The 23,646-nt window shown below is 38.6% G+C and overlaps 1 protein-coding gene across 1 annotated transcript in view; it reads right to left on the reverse strand.

Moving 5' to 3' along the window:
* Positions 1-23,646, reverse strand: part of LOC126262838 (trifunctional enzyme subunit alpha, mitochondrial) — a 145,512-nt gene that overhangs the window by 113,279 nt on the left and 8,587 nt on the right. Inside the window, exon 3 of the mRNA XM_049959695.1 lies at positions 23,074-23,346. Coding sequence (XP_049815652.1) covers positions 23,074-23,346 — 273 coding nt within the window. The remainder of the gene's footprint in view (positions 1-23,073; positions 23,347-23,646) is intronic.

Below are 23,646 nucleotides of genomic sequence, written 5' to 3' on the forward strand. Positions count from 1 at the left end.
ACCTATCTTGCAGTTTCTGCATTGTATACAGGGCCATATATTTTCCTTAAAATCTTCCTCTCAACAACACCATAAATAATTCTTAGCTCTCGAATATGTTCAAAAAGCTCCTTGTGATAGACAGAAATAAATTTATAGTGTCCATCTTCCTTTCTATGAGACTGTTGTTATTAAAAACAATATATTCTTGGACACTGCAGCATAGCTTAGCATTTTAAATAAAGGTCTTAAATATAACACCAAAACTCCTCAATATAATACTACTGTTGCTATTGCAACTTGCTTGGATACCGCTAAGTTCAACAGGTATGAACAAGCGAGACCAGTCGCAAGGTTAATGAGCTGATCACAAAAGAAACGAACTACAGCAGTCACAGACAGAAAAAGAAAAGTAGTTCTCTTTCTACACTGAAGCGCATTAATAAGACAATTGAAGAAGAAAACACTTTCATCATAAAATCAGATGAAAGCAATTCTTCTGTAATCTTGTATAGAAATGACAAAGTAAATAAAACAGTGCAATTCTTTTCTGACAATATTCACACCATTATCAAGACCACCCAAAACTTCACTAAAGCACTTAAAGTGGCCTTTGATTCCAGTAATTCTTTTTTCCCTACCAAAGACTGTGCTAGATTACTAAGCACAATCCCAACACAACTACTTTATATTTGCAAGATAAGATTCATAAAACTAAACTAATTGGCCTATTCATCCAATCATTAATGGAATTGGAAGCCCTGGATACTTTCTGCCGCCCCTCCCCCCCTTAAAAAAAAAAAAAAAAAAAAAAAAAAAAAAAAAAAAAAAAAAAAAAAAAAAACCACCTTCCCCCTGGCCATATACTCTCATCTTGATACTACAAATTTCTACTAACATTCCTGTACATGAAACAATCCACATTACTGAAGACAATTTAACTAAACGAAATGGATGAATGGATTCAAATGAAATTAAAGAATTCTGCAGTAAAGGAAGACATGAAGCACATCAAATCACTTAGATTTCACTGAATTGATTCCATGCTAAACTAAATTTACATATGACATAGGAAATCAACATAATGAAATTAGTTTTCTGGGCACGAAACTGCATTTAGTTGACGGTAAAATTAACTTTGATATTTAAAGGAAAACAATCACAACAAGTGACATCATTCACGCCTCTTCTTGTTACCCCTTTAAGCACAAATTTGTGTTCTTTCACACTATGATCGTCCATATTATTAAGTCGCCCCTAATATCTTCTGCTATTACTACTGAACTTCATAAACTAAAGTATACAGTGGTCAAAAACAAATGACTTGAGCCTTGCATGAAATATTTATAAATATAAAACCAACAAGAACATACATTTGTCAGCAATCAATAAAAATGGTCTTACTGTTAAGAAACACTACTATCCCATTTCTAGGGGACATTTCATATTGTATAGCTGCTTTGTTTAAGAAATATAACACTGTGACTCTCACCACCAATAATGTCACCAAGTTTCTCTTTATACACCAGCTGAAAATTTCTCAAATCTGGGGTATGTAAAATATAACATAATGTATGTCTGAGTGACTAGAAGAAGGGATCGGTTGGTAGGACATGTTTTGAGGCATCAAGGGATCACAAATTTAGCATTGGAGGGCAGCGTGGAGGGTAAAAATCGTAGAGGGAGACCAAGAGATGAATACGCTAAGCAGATTCAGAAGGATGTAGGTTGCAGTAGGTACTGGGAGATGAAGAAGCTTGCACAGGATAGAGCAGCATGGAGAGCTGCTCTCAAACCAGTCTCAAGACTGAAGACCACAACAACAACAATGTCTGAGTTTTACATAGCACAGACATCCAGGGCATTTAAAGACCCACTTTCATGAGCACTTGCTCAACGAAGACTGTGGAAATTCATATAAATCAGCTTTTGACGAACATCTCAAAATCGATAAACTCTCTCTTCCTCCTCCAGCCTTGCTTAGCATGGAAATTTTGCATATGATTGAGAAGTGCTACAAAATGAACCTTTTAGAAGAATTTGAAATATATAGACAGTCTCAGCCAAGTTTCCAAAAGTGCTCCTCTGTAAGCAATGATCTATTAAATACAGTTAAGCCAAAGGAAGGGGTGTCACTATACTGGTCAGTTTTATAGCTCATTTGCTCATTTAATCAGTATGAACAATGTGGAAATATACACAGTGTGTCCCAGTTCCATTAGGACTGCTTGTCTGAAATTCCAAACTGCAATGCCATCTCATGGTGAGCTGCAGAATTTTGATCCTTGAAGTTTCAACAGCAGCAGAGTAGAAGGCCAAAGTGTTAGCATTGTGCCAGCAGGCATCCTGGCAGTGAATGAATTAGCATGTGTCTGACACTCGTTGGAAAACTGTGATGGAGTAGCAAGGCAACATCAAGTTGTGTATTAAGTACTATGTTTGTGCGCAAGAATTCATCAAATTTTACCCAGATACCATGAGACATTTTCCACATTGCTCCTCCACAATAATGCCTCAGCCCACGAATCGATGATTTTGTGAGAGTTTTTGGCCAGCAAATGGGTCACGCTCCTGGATCACCCACCATATTCACCAGATTTGACCCCAACTGAGATCCAATTGTCCCCCAAATTGAGGCACTGAAAGTACACCGTTACAACACAATTAAGGACATCTAAAATGATTGTATTCCAGCACCAAATGCAGTTCCAAGAAAGGACTACAGCGACTGTTTCTCAACACTTTCAACACAATTTCAGCTGCATACTGATTCAGCAGAAGACTATTTTGAATGAATACAGTGATTTTGTGAACACAATCCATTTCTTATTTTTCATAGTCACATTCCTAACAGAACTGGGACACACTGTATAATGCAACATTACTTGTCAAAAGGTAGAATTGAGAGATTTGTGGTGATGTGGAATGATGACATAGCCATCTCTAGAACATGCTTAAGAGGGAAAATTTCTCCCAAGATACAGACTGTACTCTTTCTGTTCCGTCACCTGCAAGGCTGAATGAGTTCCCTTCAAGACAATACAGTTTGTGAAAGAAAAGTGTTAAGATTAAGGCTTAAAATTCCAAATATGTGGTTGTTAGGACACAAAATAAGCTTGGATAGTTCAAAGACGGAGAAAGAAAACTGAGCACAACTTTAAAAATGAACCACATGGTGTTCACCTTCTTTGATTTAGAGAAATCTTGGGAAAAAATAATTTAGGGTGGCTGCACAGAGATTTGAGAAGCAACATTCCTAAATATGAGTATATACTCCTTGGTTTGTGACACTTCCAATCTGTGACAGTCCCCTTCAATCCAAGGACTTAATTCAACTTCTAAGAAACACAGCTTCTTAAACTGCTGGTTGGCTGCTCTTGGGGAGGGGACCAAACAGCAAGGTAATCGGTCCCATCGGATTAGGAAAGGATGGGGAAAGTAGTCAGCTGCAACCTTTCAAAGAAACCATCCTGGCATTTGCCTGAAGTGATTTAGGGAAATCATGTAAAACCTAAATCAGGGTGGCTGGATGCGGGTCTGAACAATCGTCTTCCTGGATGCAAGTCTACTGTGCTAACCACTGTGCCACCTTGCTTGGTGGCTTGGAGACTGTGTCTAAGGCTGGGATGAGGACTTTCAGGAATCTCCACAATGGAAGATAATGTATTTGACTAAGACCAGGCAGGCATAAGATGATATATTAAGAAGACCAACAGTTACAGATCTAGCGAAGTTACACTCATGTAGACTAGAGTACTAAATGGGAAACTATTTCATTTTACAGCTGGCCATCTAACAAGAATGTCAATGACAAAAAAGCAGTTTAAGCAGTGATTTACTTTGAAGTGCTGTTTTACCTTGGAATACGCATGCACATAACAACTGGTCTTAAACTTACCAGTTTTTCTTTAAAAAAAAAAAAAAAAAAACCCACACCCTTGCTGTTGCACTGTAATATGCAGTAAAATGAGCTACACTTGTGGTAGCACATATCACTTTGATAAAGTGATGTTGTAGATTAAAACTAAAGAAACTGCAAAAAGGTGGGAATTTATGGAGGTGGGACCTGGATAAACTGACAGAACCACAAGTTGTACAGAGTTTCAGGGAGAGCATGAGGGAACAATTGACAGGAATGAGGGAAAGAAATACAGTAGAAGAAGAATGGGTAGCTTTGAGGGATGAAATAGTGAAGGTAGCAGATGATCATGTAGGTAAAAAGATGAGGGCTAATAGAAGTCCTTGGGTAACAGAAGAGATACTGAATTTAATTGATGAAAGGAGGAAATACAAAAATGCAGTAAATGAAGCAGGCAAAAAGGAATACAAACATCTCAAAAATGAGATCGACAGGAAGTGCAAAATGGCTAAGCAGGGATGGCTAGAGGACAAATGTAAGGATGTAGAGGCATACATCACTAGGGGTAAGATGGAAACTGCATACAGGAAAATTAGAGAGACCTTTGGAGGGAATAGAACTACTTGCATGAATATCAAGAGCTCAGATGGAAACCCAGTTCTAAGCAAAGAAGGGAAAGCAGAAAGGTGGAAGGAGTACATAGAAGGTCTATACAAGGGTGATGTTCTTGAGGACAATATTATGGAAATGGAAGAGGAGGTAGATGAAGATGAAATGGGAGATATGATACTGCGGGAAGAGAGTGACAGAGCACTGGAAGACCTAAGTCTAAACAAGGCGCCAGGAGTAGACAACATTCCACTAGAACTACTGACAGCCTTGGGAGAGCCAGTCCTGACAAAACTCTACCATCTGGTAAGCAAGAGGTATGAGACAGGGGAAATACCCTCAGACTTCAAGAACATAATAATTCCAATCCCAAAGAAAGCAGTGGTTGACAGATGTGAAAATTACCGAACTATCAGTTTAATAAGCCATGGCTACAAAATACTAACACAAATTCTTTACAGATGAATGGAAAAACTTGTAGAAGCCGACCTCGAGGAAGATCAGTTTGGATTCCGTAGAAATGTTGGAACACGTGAGGCAATACTAACCTTACGACTTATCTTAGAAGAAAGATTAAGGAAAGGCAAACCTACATTTCTAGCATTTGTAGACTTAGAAAAAGCTTTTGACAATGTTGACTGGAATACTCTCTTTCAAATTCTGAAGGTGGCAGGGGTAAAATACAAGGAGCGAAATGCTATTTACAATTTGTACAGACACCAGATAGCAGTGATAAGAGTCGAGGAGCATGAAAGGGAAGCTGTGGTTGGGAAGGGAGTGAGACACGGGTTGTAGCCTCTCCCTGATGTTATTCAACCTTTATATTGAGCAAGCAGTAAAGGAAACAAAAGAACAATTCGAAGTAGGAATTAAAATCCATGGAGAAGAAATAAAAAGTTTGAGGTTCGCTGATGAAATTGTAATTATATCAGAGACAGCAAAGGACCTGGACGAGCGGCTGAATGGAAAGGACAGTGTCTTTAAAGGAGGATATAAGATGAACATCAACAAAAGCAAAACGAGAATAATTGAATGTAGTTGAATTAAATCGGGTGATGCTGAGGGAAACGAGAATAATTGAATGTAGTTGAATTAAATTGGGTGATGCTGAGGGAATTAGATTAGGAAATGAGACAAAGTAGTAAAGGAGCTTTGCTATTTGGGGAGCAAAATAACTGATGATGGTCGAAGTAGAGAGGATATAAAATGTAGACTGGCAATGGCAAGGAAAGCGTTTCTGAAGAAGAGAAATTTGCTAACATCTGAGTATTGATTTAAGTGTCAGGAAGTCTTTTCTGAAAGTATTTGTATGGAGTGTAGCCCTGTATGGAAGTGAAACGTGGACAATAAATAGTTTAGACAAAAAGAGAATAGAAGCTTTCGAAATGTGGTGCTACCGAAGAATGCTGATGATTAGATGGGTAGATCACATAACTAATGAGGAGGTATTGAATACAATTGGGGAGAAGAGAAATATGTGGCACAACTTGACAAGAAGAAGAGATCGGTTGGTAGGACATATTCTGAGGCATCAAGGGATCACCAATTTAGTATTGGCAGACAGTGCGGAGGGTAAAAATCGAAGAGGGAGACCAACAGATGAATACACTAAACAGATTCAGAAGGATGTAGATTGCAATAGGTACTGGGAGATGAAGAAGTTTGCACAGGATAGAGTAGCATGGAGAGCTGCATCAAACCAGTCTTTGGACTGAAGACCACAACAACAAGAAAGTGATGCTTTTCCCACACACTACCTAGAGGACAAAGAGGAAAGAGCATGCTGTGACAATGCTGCTGATGTCATCAAAAATGAAGACGAGGAGTTATCTGTAAAATCTGGGAGCATTCTGTAGTTGTATCTCAAGCTGTCAGTTTGATATTTACAATGAAAGTGAGTGATAACTGTGATGTTTCCTTGGGAAAACTTTTAACATGTAAAGTAATTGTATTTGAGAGTACAAATTCACCTCACATTAATTTTTACCTTTTTTGGAGGTGATTCCTTTGTTAAGAAGACTGCCCTTGAGCAGAGATATCTATCAGCTGACTTCAGTCTAAAAAATGTACGCCTGTAACACCAATTACTACACAAAGTTTTCCATGACTGGTCTCACCACCTCCCACTACACTGTCACAATCTTTGCCAGTCTCTCCTTTCCATACCTACTGTGATGCGGGTCATGCCTAATGAAGCCCGACCTATCCACTGACTCAACTGGCAGCAATGCAATGTGAGCCATGTCCTCTGTGCCCTCAAGACCCATGTTAATATGTCTGACAGAATTTTCACAATAATGGAAATTCCTGGATGGAGCATTACGTAAAACAAGTGAAAGGCAACCACTCACAATAGTGGACTGATTCGTGAGACACAGAAACACACAACAGAGAACATAACAAAATAACATAACAAGCATTCGAGCACTAGCCCTTTTCCTAGTGAAACTACCTATTCACACATGCAGCTAAAGAGACACCAAAACACCAACAGCAGTATCAAGATGAGGTCAAATCATTATGATAAGACAGGTGCGTAGATGCACATTTGTGCCACCAGTTCAGCCGTCTAATTTCCAAATTGTTATTTTATTAGGCTACCAGTTTCAGCGATTTATTGTGCCATTTTCAATATGAAATAGATAACAAAATGGGGGTGGTGCAAGTCTTATATAAGGTGGCAATATGTAATAACATAACAATACCAAACTATAAACGAAGTTACAGCAAAGGTGCAGAAATTGAGGAATACCAGGTGTACCAGTATGAAATGAGCGTTTTTTTGTTAAAATGAAACACTAATTTTGAATTGAAAAGTAAAAACATTTTATTCGAAGTACTGACCATTGCTTTCTATACATTTTGACCACCTTTCTGGCAATTTGTGGACACCACGCCAATAGAAATGTTCGTCTCTTGAAGCAAACCAATCAGACACCCAATTTTCAACTTCTTCGTAGGAATCGAAGTGGTATTCAGCCAATGCGTGTCCCATTGATGAAAACAAATGGTAGTCGGAAGGGGCCAAGTCTGGTGAATACGGCGGATGGAGTAGCAGCTCCCAGCCAAGTGTTTTGATTGTATTCTGAACCAGTTTTACTGTATGTGCAGGTGCATTGTCGTGTAAAAAAATTACTTTGCCATGTCTTCTGGCCCATTCTGGTCTTTTTTCAATCAATGCATAGTTCAAATTGATCATCTGTTGTCTGTAGCAATTAGTATTCACAGTTTCACCAGGTTTCAGAAGCTCATGATACACTACACCTTTCCGATCCCACCAAACACAAAGCATTGTCTTCTTGCCGAATCGAACTGGTTTTGCAGTCGATGTTGATGGTTGTCCCTGATTAACCCAAGATTTTTCCCGTTTAGGATTCTTAAAATAAATCCATTTTTCATCGCCAGTAACAATTTGATGCAACATTGATTTTCTTTCATGTCTTCGAAGCAAAATTTGACAAATGGTTTTTCGGTTTTCCATCTGTCTTTCATTCAATTCATGTGGCACCCATTTTCCACACTTTTGGATCTTTCCCATAGCTTTCAAACAGTCATAAATTGTTTGTTCTGCAACATTTAGCATTGCTGCCATTTGCTTCTGACTCAAAGTATCATCATCATCATCCAATACTGCTTGCAATTCGGCATCTTCGAAATTTTTTGGTGGTCTTCCACATTCTTCATTTCTTACATCAAAATCATTATTTCTGAACTGTTGAAACCATCTTTTGCATGTTGCTTCTGATAGAGCATGATCACCATATGCCTTGACAAGCATTCAATGAGACTCTGCAGCACTTTTTTCAAATTAAAACAAAAAATTAATGCTTTCCACAAATCATCACTTTCTGGTACAAAATTCGACATTCTTAACACGATGAAAACATATGATGTTGTTTGTTCCATGACTTTATGTATACTAAATATCTTTGACAGATGTCATACCAACCAAACAAACAAAAATTAAGGCTCGTTCACAACAAATGTTCCCTATTTGTATCTTAACACTCATTTCATACCGGTACACCTGGTAATATAAGAGGACAGTTGCACACTGTATTAACTTACATAGGGAGCAAATTACATATGTCCTATAACCGTAAAAAAGAATCTACTAAATGGAGGTCAATGTTGCATGTTACACATAGATAATAACGGTGTAATGCTAATGAAATGCCTGTGAAACAACTGGAGCAAAACAATATAGTCATATACGTATGAATACAGACTGAAGGTAAAACATTTGATTACAAGTTGTCACTGAAGATATTTCTGTGGCCATAAGCTGTTGATGGAGAGGGACGATGGAGCTGCTTGACGATGCCAATTTTTAAGGAACACCTGCAGCATAAACATTAACAAGGTAGTGTGGTTTGACGAAATGTGGGTCAATTGTGGTCACACTGTCAAATAGGGCTGGACAGAAGACACCGGTAAAAGGAACAATGGCAATCCCTTCTAGCAAGAGGGCAGACTAATTCGTCTTCATGCAGGCACCTTGCAAAATTCTCTCGCAAACAGTTTCCCACTTTTTAAATCAGAGAAAACAGGGGATTATTACAAACAAATGAACCATGCTACATTTACAAAGTGGTTTGAAGACTCTGCAACAGCAAAGCTTAAAGAACTGTCAAGAATTGTTCTAGATAAAGCTTCTTAGCATCCAGTAGTTGTTGACAAGGCACCTACCACGGCAAACCAAATGGAGAAAATGATTTGATTGGCATCAGCGTTACAACATGGATATTAATGATTACCTTAAAAATGGTGGACCTTACGGGAAAAAATCTCTCCCCATAAACCACAGTTACCCTATACAAAATCAATGAACCAGCAAAGAAACATGGACGTACAGTCATTAGGCTACCAGCTTTCCACTGCCATTTCAAACCAGTAGAGTTAATATGGGTCCAAATGAAAGGTTAAACTGTGAGGAATAATAATAACAATAATAATAATAATAATAATAATAATAAATTTATGCGAGAGAAACCATCAGGAACATCAAATCTGAAGACTGGAAGAAAGTTGTCAAAGATAGAAGAGCATTATGGAAAGAACATGGCAGAATGAAGCTCTTTTGGAAAATTTCACTAAATGACAACAGTGACACTGACACTTCAAGAGCCCATCACAGAAATGGGGGAGGATATTTTCCATTATTGCTGTGGAAATGGAGCACAAGCCGATTCAGCTTCATGTCCGGCATAAGTTAGGGAAGAAAGTCGGCTGGGCCCTTTCGAAGGAACCATCCCAGCACTTGCCTAAAGCGATTTAGGGATATCACAGAAAACCTAAATCATGTTGTCTGGATGCAGGTTTGAACATTCATCCTCACAAATGTGAGTCCAATGTGCTCAATACTGTGCCGTACGCCCCTGATAGCTGAGTGGTCAGTGCGACAGAATGTCATGCCTAACGGCCCGGGTTCGATTCCCGGCTGGGTCGGAGATTTTCTCTGCTCAGGGACTGTGTGTTGTGTTGTCCTTATCATCATTTCATCCCCATCGACACGCAAGTCACTGAAGTGGTGTCAACTGTAAAGACTTGCACCAGGCGAATGGTCTACCCGACGGGAGGCCCTAGCCACACGGCATTTCCATTTCCAGCACTGTGTCACCTCGCTTGGTTATCAGTGGTCTGGAGGAGGCTAGTATTACAAGTACAACTCATCTGCGTGACATTACTGCTGAGCAGGGATGGCTCTAGTATTGACACAGGTATCACACTGCTGCTGAGGGAACGAGGCATGCAAGTACACTGTGTTTCAAAACAGTGACAAGGGGGAAGCATCAGCTTTAGGTAGTTCAAGCAGGTATATTAGCTACTGATTAAAATTTGTATGGGAATAGTCATGGTTTCTGTAAAAATATTACATCTATAAATTGTTTTTGTCCACCTGATGCCTCTTTCCCTGTGTGCAGTTGCAGATGAATGGGGAAGAAGCACATACACAAAAATTACTGGAAAGAACACACTATGCATGGATATTCTCATATCCATGTTGCCTCACTGCTCAAACCCTCTGCTTTGGATCCCTTTCTTTGTTCAGTAGTTGGTGCTGCATTTATTGTGACCAAAAGGTGAGAAAAAGCCATAAAGGCGACTGTGGATAAAAATGTAAATAACAGAGGTACATACTACAGTGGATCGATACATGGAGCACAGTAACACACAACAGAAAACTGCATTCATCATACTAGCTTTCGAGCACTAGCTCTTTTTCTAGCAACAGTGCACTCATTCACATAAACAGTGTACTATTACTAGAGAAAAAAGGGGTAGTGTAGTGTAACATGGGTTATTCTTGGGAACGACCTGTTCCACTGAAGCAGCTCACGCTGGTGAAAAATTTATATAATGTGAAAAATAAACTATACACGCCCCAATCTGTAATCTGTGCAGATGGTGCGTACGCAGTGACATGACAACATGGTGAGCGCATTAGCACTTGCTGGACATGGACTTGGTGATGCCCTTTGAAGGTGTCATGAACACCTCAGAGAAAATTGAAATCTACAATGTAAACCCTTGGAAGAAATGGAGACTATAAACTTTTTATCGTAAGTCGAGTTCAGTGTGGTCAGACATACTGTATGGTGTATTTGAAATTATGAGTTATTGATAATTGGATCTGTCTTTATAATTAACGTACACAGTTGAAACAATACAGAAGATTATCACTGAAGAAGTGTTCATTCACTTAGCTGCCAGAAATAGTGAGAGACACTCTTACAGCATCATCCTGCCTGGAGACAAAGTCGAGAAGAATAAATTCGAGCACGGCAATGGTACGGAGTAGCCGGACCACAAGAACAAAACGATAAGGCAACCATATTTGATGAAGAAGAGTAAGAGGTAACAGATCACATCAAACAGAGCTGCCATTCAGTGTTCCCTACTCAAGGTGTGACAGTCAAGTCGTCATACTCACACATGAAAAGGAAACACTGCACTAGTGCTCAAAAGCTAGTGTGAATGCTGTTTGCTGTTGTGTGTTACTGTGCCCCACGCCGTGATCTGCTATAGGTGAGTGGTTGCCTTCCCCATATTTTATGCATTGCTCCATCCAGGAACTTCCATTAGAGATTCTACACTGTGAGATGTACAAAGTGAAAGCTATGTTTTATTTGTAAATTTCACAAGAAATGTTGCAGCATGATTTTCATTTGTTTTGACTTGGAAGCTGAAAACCAACATCTCTAAGCCACGATACTGTTATGCGAAACACAGTTTCTGTAGAAAGAAGGGTGGCTATAACACTTCACTACCTGTCAGCCGGTGATTCATATAGCAGTTTCAGATATTTGTCATGTTTCAAAACAAAGCATTTGGTTGATTATTCGTGGAACTGTGAAGTGCTTGAGGGAAGTTCTTGGTGATTACGTGAAAAAGTAAATAAAATTACAAAATGTCTTCCTTTTACTCCACAATTTTTGGTACACTGGAAGTACCGATTTTAATTAGAAATGACACTTCAGCATTATTCCAATGGCTGCATTAGATAACAGTTATTATTTACTTTCTATGATCTACATTTTACCACCTCCAAATCAACTTCCAGGAAGGGAACTATGCATTCCAAATCTTCTGTTAACTGATGATGCTTTTCCATTTCCCCACAACATAATTAGACTGTTCTCTGTTGCACCAAAATGAATATACAATTATAGACATAGCAGAGGTTGTTGTATAGTGGAAAATGCATCTGGTTTGATGGCATCTGTTTTTAGAGTTTTAGGAAACCAATGGAATTAAAAGTGGAAAATGTTACTGATGTCACTGCTGCGAGTACTTGCATAATTTTCTATGGAAGTAACAAATATCTAAAAATACTTATACCCCTTTTGGTGAGGTAACTGCAGGATCATTGAGAAATATAACTTTTCCTGATACAGGTTTTAGCTATTTATTTGTATTCCATGAAAACCACCAGCTGATGCCAAAAAATTAGGAGATGAATTTTTAGAATATTTTATAACTGAAAGGGGATCAGTATCTCAGCAAGGCAAATAAATGTAAAATTGATCACGAATGTAATACAAATCTCATAAATATGTAAATTACTCAAATGAATAGAAGGCAATTTTACTATCCCATGAATTATAACAACTGTACTAATTTCTGGCACTGTATCATGACCATTGGCTTATTTGCGTCCTTTAGAAATGATAAAGCCAAAAAAGCTAATCAGTTCTCTTGTATGCCAAGCAAGAGGTGCATAACTAATACAGCGAGAGGCCACTGCGACATAGGCACAACCACTCTCTGGTGTATGTCAGTGCCACACAGCTGCTCCCAAATGCCACTCTCAAACTCCTCTTCATGTTTCTGTGAACCTTCATTCAAAACATCATTTATGTCCACTGGAAGTGTGGGCAGCCAACAGAGAACAGTGCCAACTGCGGACTACTTTTCTTCCGCATTGTACTGGCAGCCATAAGCCTCGAGTTACTATATTTGGCCCAAACAATACTGTTCTGTTCCTGCATGGACAGTTCAATATTTTCAGGGGGGGGGGTAGGGGGGGGCGCACCACTTCTGCTGAATTATGACAATTAAATTATATTCAGGTCCACAGCACATGTGGATGCAGACTTGCTTTCACACATGTCAACAGGGCAGGCATGTTTTGCTTAACAGCTGATGTTTTGTTTTTCAACAGATATCTGTATTAAAGACACTGGGTAATTCCTGATAAGAAAATTGTGTGCTGTTGACAGCAATAACAGATTTTGGCAGAACTTCAACACAGAAGGCCTCAGAAAAAGCCTGTGAATTACCTCTGTTGAATGTATTCATGACATTTGTCTCACAAATGGAAATTTGGGGAAAACATCAATGAGGATCAGCTAGTAGCTTCCGAAAAATTGTCCTCCAAAATCAGTATACAGACATGAGCAGCATTCTACTGCCTATGGCCACGGAAAATATTGTCAAGGTAGAGATGGCTCAAATTTTTTACATTAAATTGCATTTAGCCAACATCATTACAATGGCTTTTTCCATATTTTTCTAGAACTGATTAATTTCAATTTTAAAGCCACTCGTGGAGCAACATACCAAGCCTCAACAACAGTCTAAACAAAAAATTTTACACTTTGAGGACCGGACAGCTAGGGTGCCGTTCAACTGGTTGATACTGTGCATTTTCATTTTCATAGTTTTGTGTTGCAGGTTCTATAGAACAGAACTTAGATGAATTTATGGCATTTGAAAGAGGGGTCTTTAAGCTATGAAATACTGCCAAGAAACAGGTGCATCTCAGTGACAATTTTTTTATACTTACAGAAAAATATATTGTCTTAACACTGACAACAATTTTTTTCCATCTTTAATTTCCTAAATGGAGATAAGTTTAGAATTTGTTTGTACTAAAATAAAACATGGTTTTCTTTATTGAAAATTAGTTACATTTGCCTTAATGTGAAAAATTTCAAAGCATTATAGAAACCAAAGTAAACATCACATTCTTCACAACAGTACCTGGTTTCCCAGATCTTGCCTTGTTGCTTTTGGCAGACTTCTTGTCAGTCTGTGAAACCTATGGTCTCCCTGAGTGTGGTTATCTTCAACATGTTCTCAACCTTCTAAAAATTTGAGATCTTGATAAGCCATGGTTCCCCATTGGCCCATGTCAACTTTGGAAAGGTCACACTCACCAATTCCCAGGTTTAACACAAAACTTTCTGGCATAACATTACTCTAAATTCTGCTGTTCCATTTTCATAACATAAAAAAAATTGCTCGCAATGTTGTCAGTATCATTACTTTTTTCACACCTCGAACATTGCTTGTCTTTTTGGAGTAAATCCAAGTGACAAATGAGATACGTCACTCATCATCATAGGGTTAAAGTCAATGAGCTGGTACTCATTTCAATGTACATGTATGGGGAAAACGGCATGGGTACCAGGCAAAGTCACAAAGCACTCATCAATGCTCTGCTTTAGATCTAATGTTCAAATGGAGTTTCAATGTGTCATACAAATCATATCCAGCACCACTTTACTGATATGCATACAGGCAGAACTCCTAGACTGTTTTCTTTTCACAATCAGAAGACCTATACGTGCTAGACAGCTGATGGACCTTACGATGCAGCCAGTAGCCACCCCCACTAGTGCCCACACCTCTAGCAGCAGGTCCCAACTACATTCAGCATGTGATGAACTGATGGACGCAGACATTGCATCTTCCAACTGAGACCAGCCTACAGCCATCAAAAAGGTAATGCTTGACTGGCCTCCCCTTCATCATGGTTTTGCATGGGTTTCCTCCACAGTGCTGCAGGTTAATGCCAGGGGGAGAAACATATGTGCACCCACCAAATACACACACACCATCAAACAGGAAGTAAGACACTAATGAATGGCTTCATCAGCACCCCACCCCACTCCCCGTGGGAGGTACGTTGTGTACCAGTATTTGTACACAACAAATACTGCGAGAAGCTGACACCACATGGGCACAGACACTCACTTGGCATCACCCAGTGCTGTGCAGCAGTCTACAGATGGGACACACACACAATTATGGACTTCCTGCTCCTCCTTCAGCACATCACTTATGTCCACCAATAGTGTGAACAACCAATGTGAAAAGCTGTCAACTGCAGACAACTTTGTTTCTGCTTTGTAGTGGTGGACACAGAGGCACCAAAACACGACACATCAAGGACACTCAGGCAGTCTTGAACCAGCAATTAGAGAGCCTACTGCAGTGCCTGCAGCCCACTCAGTACTAACAGTCACTATTTATGGAGTAACTGGACTATCAAGTGTCCACTCAACTATATATATAGTGGCAATATACAGACTGGCAAGAGACAACAAAGTTATTTAGATGTCATTCAATTAGGTGCCATGCATCAAATTGTACCAAAATGAAATACCATTTTGCATCATACTCTTAAATATTATTTTTTATTATGTTATCACAGCTTTGTTAATGCCGTGCCATCAGGCAAGTGTTCATTTGTAATATTAAGGAACCATAGCAGGAAAATAGTTTTCTGTTAGAGTGGATGTTTGACTCAATAAATAGCAGCATTCAGTTGCTACATTCAAAACTTTGATGGAGAATTTTCTTCTGCCCCACTTCACTTTCCTTATTTTGATACCTTTCGTATTCTTTGCAAACAAGAGAAAAGACTTACTTTTGTTTTTATTCCGGCCAAGTCAAGACCATAATTGGCAGTAAGTTCCTGTAGTGCATTGTGCCTCAATGTTTATTTCAAATAATCTTTCGACTAGGAGTCCTGCAATACTTCTCTTTCCCCCAAAACCTTTAATAAATTTGAGTGTACACTCGAGTCAACAAAAATCATTTCCAATGATCAGTCACTTGGAACACACAAACGTCACAGAACACAAGAACATACATGTGAGCAACAGCTGATTAGAAGTACTTGTCACCTGCTAAAAAGCAACTGATTCCCAAAGTGGAAAGAGATGCATTTTTACACATGGCCTCCATTTCAAGGAAATTATGCATGCACAAATGCACATGTGTAAATGCACAGTTGGAAACTGAAGTGTATCCACAACATTGAACGGAATCTTCAGCAACACTTTTGTATTCCATCTGTATTTCAACCTTTACTGGTTCCTGCCACATTTAAGCATCATGATGCCAGTATTCCTTTCAAATATTTTTTACAAGTACACATATTTTCAATCATTCTTCTACAGATACTTCTTTCATGCTCCTTCATGTCAGGTACTCCAAAGCTTCCAACAAAAGGTCGAAATTTTTTGTGATTTTTGTTTGCATAACTTCCAAATCACTTTTACTGGATACATATCCCAGGGATAGGGAGGTACTCTGAGAGCAGGAAAGTCATTTCTACCACAATCTGTTCACAATATAAACAGGCTTAGATTTATTTACCTTAACATTTACCACTTATCACTAGGTCAAGTATTTTGTCTACGAGCTATGTGGCAAGGAGCACTGTGAAAAGAACGAAGCATTTGTATGCGGGATCTGTGAAGTGTCATTCCCGCAACTACTAAATGTAACATGTACTGTGTTGTCTGAAAACTTTTGTAATTAAATAGAAAAGCTTTTCTGTCTTTATTCTGTGTGAGAGTTGTCTACCCCAAGACATCATCACTGATGTCTCCTTTCTACTCATGTAATGAATAAATGTAAAGACAGATTCTGTGATACATGCAGAAGATACTGCATTACAGATAACATGTATTAGTCACTTGCAAGGGACACATGAATCCCCCACTCCCTGGCCCTCATTAGGTCTAACAGTTCCACTGCTTTCCAACAGCGGAGGTATTTCAAACATGCTACACAGAGATTGTGCTAGCAAAAAAGTTCCAACAGGGTGAGCATGCAATATGTATGCTTCACATTCAAAAGCCTGTATTCTACTATGAATCATCTAAGCACAGACCCTCCATGGCGGCCAGAAAAACTTCAAAGAGAGACTCAAACTAACTTGCAGGACTGTAAACTTTCAACTCTAGGTGGTTGAACTTATAACCTGGAAAAGAACTAATTATTAAGATATAGCACTCCTCAAACAGCAAGGTCGACAGGCCACTGTGGTTAAGTGTACGAGGAGAAAACGGGCCAGAAATTCTTAGGAGAATTTCTCATCATCTGGTGCCCACATTTATTTATGACCTCTGTGGCAAAATTTTCATTACTTATGAGGCTGTTAACCACCTCTTCATGGGATGCACATATTTCCTAAGGTTCATCAAATAATACATAAAAAAGTGAGCATTAAATGCAAAAGGTTTACAAGAGGAGTTGTTTTGGGTTGTTGTTGTTGTTGTTGTTGTTGTTGTTGTTGTTGTGGTCTTCAGTCCTGAGACTGGTTTGATGCAGCTCTTCATGCTACTCTATCCTGTGCAAGCTGCTTCATCTCCCAGTACCTACTGCAACCTACATCCTTCTGAATCTGCTTAGTGTATTCATCTCTTGGTCTCCCTCTACGATTTTTACCCTCCACGCTGCCCTCCAATACTAAATTGGTGATCCCTTGATGCCTCAGAATATGTCCTACCAACCGATCTCTTCTTCTTGTCAAGTTGTGCCACATATTTCTCTTCTCCCCAATTGTATTCAATACCTCCTCATTAGTTATGTGATCTACCCATCTAATCATCAGCATTCTTCGGTAGCACCACATTTCGAAAGCTTCTATTCTCTTCTTGTCCAAACTATTTATCGTCCATGTTTCACTTCCATACATGGCTACACTCCATACAAATACTTTCAGAAATGACTTCCTGACACTTAAATCTATACTCGATGTCAACAAATTTCTCTTCTTCAGAAACGCTTTCCTTGCCATTGCCAGTCTACATTTTATATCCTCTCTACTTTGACCATCATCAGTTATTTTACTCCCCAAATAGCAAAACTCCTTTACTACTTTAAGTGTCTCATTTCCTAATCTAATTCCCTCACCATCACCCGACTTAATTCGACTACATTCCATTATCCTCGTTTTGCTTTTGTTGATGTTCATCTTATATCCTCCTTTCAAGACACTGTCCATTCCATTCAACTGCTCTTCCAAGTCTTTTGCTGTCTCTGACAGAATTACAATGTCCTCGGCGAACCTCAAATTTTTTATTTCTTCTCCATGGATTTTAATACCTACTCCGAATTTTTCTTTTGTTTCCTTTACTGCTTGCTCAATATACAGATTGAATAACATCGGGGAGAGGCTACAACCCTGTCTTACTCCCTTCCCAACCACTGCTTCCCTTTCATGTCCCTCGACTCTTATAACTGCCATCTGGTTTCTGTACACATTGTAAATAGCCTTTTGCTCCCTGTATTTCACCCCTGCCACCTTTAGAATTTGAAAGAGAGTATTCCAGTCAACATTGTCAAAAGCTTTCTCTAAGTCTACAAATGCTAGAAATGTAGGTTTGCCTTCCTTAATCTTTCTTCTAAGATAAGTCGTAAGGTCAGTATTGCCTCACGTGTTCCAGTTTTTCTACGGAATCCAAACTGATCTTCCCCGAGGTTGGCTTCTATTAGTTTTTCCATTCGTCTGTAAAGAATTCGTGTTAGTATTTTGCAGCTGTGACTTATTAAACTGATGGATAGGTAATTTTCACATCTGTCACCACCTGCTTTCTTTGGGATTGGAATTATTATATTCTTCTTGAAGTCTGAGGGTATTTCGCCTGTTTCATACATCATGCTCACCAGATGGTAGAGTTTTGTCAGGACTGGCTCTCCCAAGGCCGTCAGTAGTTCCAATGGAATGTTGTCTATCCGGGGGCCTTGTTTCGACTCAGGTCTTTCAGTGCTCTGTCAAACTCTTCACGCAGTATCATATCTCCCATTTCATCTTCATCTACATCCTCTTCCATTTCCATAATATTGTCCTCAAGTACATCGCCCTTGTATAGACCCTCTATATACTCCTTCCACCTTTCTGCTTTCCCTTCCTTGCTTAGAACTAGGTTTCCATCTGAGCTCTTGATATTCATACAAGTAAGTCGTTTTCTTATCTCCAAAGGTCTCTTTAATTTTCCTGTAGGCAGTATCTATCTTCCCCCTCGTGAGATAAGCCTCTACATCCTTACATTTGTCCTCTAGCCATCCCTGCTTAGCCATTTTGCACTTCCTGTCAATCTCATTTTTGAGACATTTGTATTCCTTTTTGCCTGCTTCATTTACTGCATTTTTATATTTTCTCCTTTCATCAATTAAATTCAATATTTCTTCTGTTACCCAAGGATTTCTACTACACCTCGTCTTTTTACCTACTTGATCCTCTGCTGCCTTCACTACTTCATCCCTCAAAGCTACCCATTCTTCTTCTACTGTATTTCTTTCCCCCATTCCTGTCAATTGTTCCCTTATGCTCCCCCTGAAACTCTGTACAACCTCTGGTTCTTTCAGTTTATCCAGGACCCATCTCATTAAATTCCCACCTTTTTGCAGTTTCTTCAGTTTTAATCTACAGGTCATAACCAATAGATTGTGGTCAGAGTCCACATCTGCCCCTGGAAATGTCTTACAATTTAAAACCTGGTTCCTAAACCTCTGTCTTACCATTATATAATCTATCTGATACCTTTTAGTATCTCCAGGGTTCTTCCATGTATACAGCCTTCTTTCAGGATTCTTAAACCAAGTGTTAGCTATGATTAAGTTATGCTCTGTGCAAAATTCTACCAGGCGGCTTCCTCTTTCATTTCTTAGCCCCAATCCATATTCACCTACTATGTTTCCTTCTCTCCCTTTTCCTACTGACGAATTCCAGTCACCCATGACTATTAAATTTTCGTCTCCCTTCACTACCTGAATAATTTCTTTTATCTCATCATACATTTCATCTATTTCTTCATCATCTGCAGAGCTTGTTGGCATATAAACTTGTACTACTCTAGTAGGCATGGGCTTTGTGTCTATCTTGGCCACAATAATGCGTTCACTATGCTGTTTGTAGTAGCTAACCCGCACTCCTATTTTTTTATTCATTATTAAACCTACTCCTGCCTTACCCCTATTTGATTTTGTGTTTATAACTCTGTAGTCACCTGACCAGCAGTCTTGTTCCTCCTGCCACCGAACTTCACTAATTCCGACTATATCTAACTTTAACCTATCCATTTCCCTTTTTAAATTTTCTAACCTATCTGCCCAATTAAGGGATCTGACATTCCACGCTCCGACCCGTAGAACGCCAGTTTTCATTCTCCTGATAACGACATCCTCTTGAGTAGTCCCCGCCCGGAGATCCGAATGGGGGACTATTTTACCTCCGGAATATTTTACCCAAGAGGACGCCATCATCATTTAATCATACAGTAAAGCTGCATGTCCTCGGGAAAAATTATGGCTGTAGTTTCCCCTTGCTTTCAGCCGTTCGCAGTACCAGCACAGCAAGGCCGTTTTGGTTATTGTTACAAGGCCAGATCAGTCAATCATCCAGACTGTTGCCCCTGCAACTACTGAAAAGGCTGCTGCCCCTCTTCTGGAACCACACGTTTGTCTGGCCTCTCAACAGATACCCCTCCGTTGTGGTTGCACCTACGGTACGGCTATCTGTATCGCTGAGGCACGCAAGCCTCCACACCAATAGCAAGGTCCATGGTTCATGGGGGGTGCAGCGTTAAAATTTTAACTACCTCTTGTGAATTTTGCAATGTTCTTACCAAATAACTATTTGCAAAACGATGACCTAGAACATCCAATGTTCACTGGCCATACTTAATATCAATGAGAAAACAAAGAAGTATATCTCATATGTAGACATAATTATTTTCCACGTTACGCTTGGGAACAAAATTTCATCTTATTAATCAAATGAGGCAGTGTGTTTTATTGAGAGACAGATTGAGAGAGAGAGAGAGAGAGAGAGAGAGAGAGAGAATCAATCATCTGGTTAACATGTAAACCAAACAATTTAGTATCATGTTGTACAACTGCTGCTCTAAGAATCTTGCCATTCAATTCTGTCATTGTCTTATCTCAATTACACTTAAATGACAAACTGTAGAAAGCTCTCTCTCTCTCTCTCTCTCTCACACACACACACACACACACACACACACACACACACACACACACTAGAAACACGATTTTACAGGCATGATGTTTTACTCATCAGCAACTGACAAATGAGCAAACATAAGTGAAACATCAATAGCGATTTATTGGATCCCAGCGCACATTCAGTACCCACTGAGAGTTCAGGCACAATAGAACATTCAAAAATATGTTCCTCTGATCACCAAATAATGGAGAATTGAAAGACTAACTGCTTTAGTCTTTAACTAACTCTTTGACCGGTGTGAAATACCTTCACATTGAATTATCCAATACACGGTATAATGCACTTTCACTAAGAGCTGAATTATTGTAGTGTGAAGAAAATTCAATAAAAGTAATGCAATGTAAGACAGCCTTTGCCTCTGTAAGAAGAACCAGTTACAGCAGATTAATTTTGTAGTGACCAAAGTTCAAGACTTAAAATAGAACTGCAAGTAGGTAACAGTTACCTCACTGTAATGTCGCAAGTATAGCTTCTGTCTTAAGTAACGTTTCTATCTTAAACATAGGCAGTATAAAGGTATAAAGACAACTGCAACAACTGTCAGCTCTTCTGGTGTGTTCCCTGTGAGAAACACAAAACATGAAAGGGAAAAGTCACACATTAGCAGTTAAAAGGTGCTGTTATCCTAAATTTGTTTTGCTGCATTGGCCAAAGATAATTTGTTTCTTATTGCATCCAGAAAACAGTTTATACCTCAATTGCAGACAGAAGTTTTAGAGATCTGCCATACATATATATAAAAAAAGTGTCTCATAAAATGCTTGGCTACAAATAGCACATCAACGTGAAGTGCAGAATCATAAGCAGCAGACTGTGCTGTGAGTCTTATTTATGATATTGCAATTCACACTGACATGCTATTCAGAACCAATAATTACATATCTTATCATTTTTACAGCACTGGGACCCTTCAGATTTTTAAAATACTTTGTGATTACAAAATTTCTATGTCTCTAACAGTATTGTGATTGCTACATCCAGTGATGTCACAATTTCAAATTTCTAAGGTCTAATGGAACTAATTGCCTACCAAACTAATTCCACGATGTTTTCAGTACCACTGTCTTTCTATCATTCCATTTCACTTTGTTATGTATGCTTCAATTTCATCCAACCGAATTAAGTCTTCTTTCACCATAAAATTAAAACATTTTTTTCTTCTGGTTGCACTTCAAACTACTCCTAATTTCTACTGACTTTACATCCCTGTCATCTACAAATCATCCCAGTATTTCATTTACTCACATACTGTGTTAGAACTGTAAATCCTAAAACAAGGGATAACCTACTGGGGCATGAAATACGTGTATGAATTATTTGCTACACAGAATTAGCTACTGTAAGCAGCTTTTATACAACACAAATTCACATAACACGATATTAATCACAGACACTTGCTTTTACCGTTAATGTTTCAGTTTGCCACAAATATCCACTTGCGCACTTATGAAAATATTAATTTAGACAAGGGAAGAGTGGTTGCTGATTTAGCACTATTCAAAAGTGGTAGTTACAAAAGAGTGAATTACTTACATGAATATGTAAATATTCAGTACAAAATAATTATGTATGCTACAATAATGTAAGCTTACTGTATCATAGAACTTGTTCACTGTTGTAAATACGTTCAAAATATTTCAAACACACATACTGCAGATAATACATATGGTGGAGCAGGTGAAATCTTGTTTGGGTTTATAAGTTCTTTCAGTTATGTCAGATAGCAACTTTTTATCAAGCCATTTTGTGCCTCTTTTAAGCAATTTATCCTCTATATTGCCCTTTTTTATTGTAGAAACTAATTTCAAGCTGTAAAGGCTTTAGGTTAAATGGTTTCAAACATTTATACCAGCAATATTGGAACTTTTTGTAAAATCAACCAGTGCATTCACATGTATTACATACTTTAAAGATATGTACTGCAAAATATACAGGAACTGAAAGGTTACAGCAGAAAAAAATCATTCCAGACTGTAAGCATCCATAACATTGATAACATTTCCTACAAAACAAAACAAAATGTGCTGTTACTGCATTGAGTGTGAAACAGAAAAATGTAATAATTTAGACTTGCCTCAAGTCCACCTCCAAGACAAGGACCCATAATAGCTGCAACAATTGGTTTTTTACTATTTTCTATGCTGGCCAGAAGCACATGGGCATCGCGAGATATCTTTGAGACTTCAGCTTCTGTTTTACAAGCTTGTAACATGTTAATATCAGCACCAGCAATGAAACTTCCTGGTTTTCCTGATATTATAACAGCTGAGGTAATTGCTGGATTGCTTGATATTTGTCTAAGTGCATCTTCAAATCCTGCAGCCACATCCTTTCCAAGTGTATTGACCTGAAAAATCAGCAACTCAGTTTCAGAACAGATCAAAGCAATACACTGTTAATACTTCTGACAATACATTAATATAAATTATTACACAATGAGGTCTCTGTAATTTTATTAAACTAGCTTATTCACATAAAACATGACAGCATCACAGTATCGTTACACTAGCAATAAGCTCCTTCACACATTTATAAGTGCTCTTCATAATGCTATTCCTAATATAATGCAGGTGTCATCCTCACTCTAAGATGAATACTCTGCTTTCACTCAGCCCTAACATACTATATTATTATCAATTAATATTTT

This window comes from Schistocerca nitens, chromosome 6 (genome assembly GCF_023898315.1).
Source record: "Schistocerca nitens isolate TAMUIC-IGC-003100 chromosome 6, iqSchNite1.1, whole genome shotgun sequence".
Classification (NCBI taxonomy): Eukaryota; Metazoa; Arthropoda; class Insecta; order Orthoptera; family Acrididae; genus Schistocerca; species Schistocerca nitens.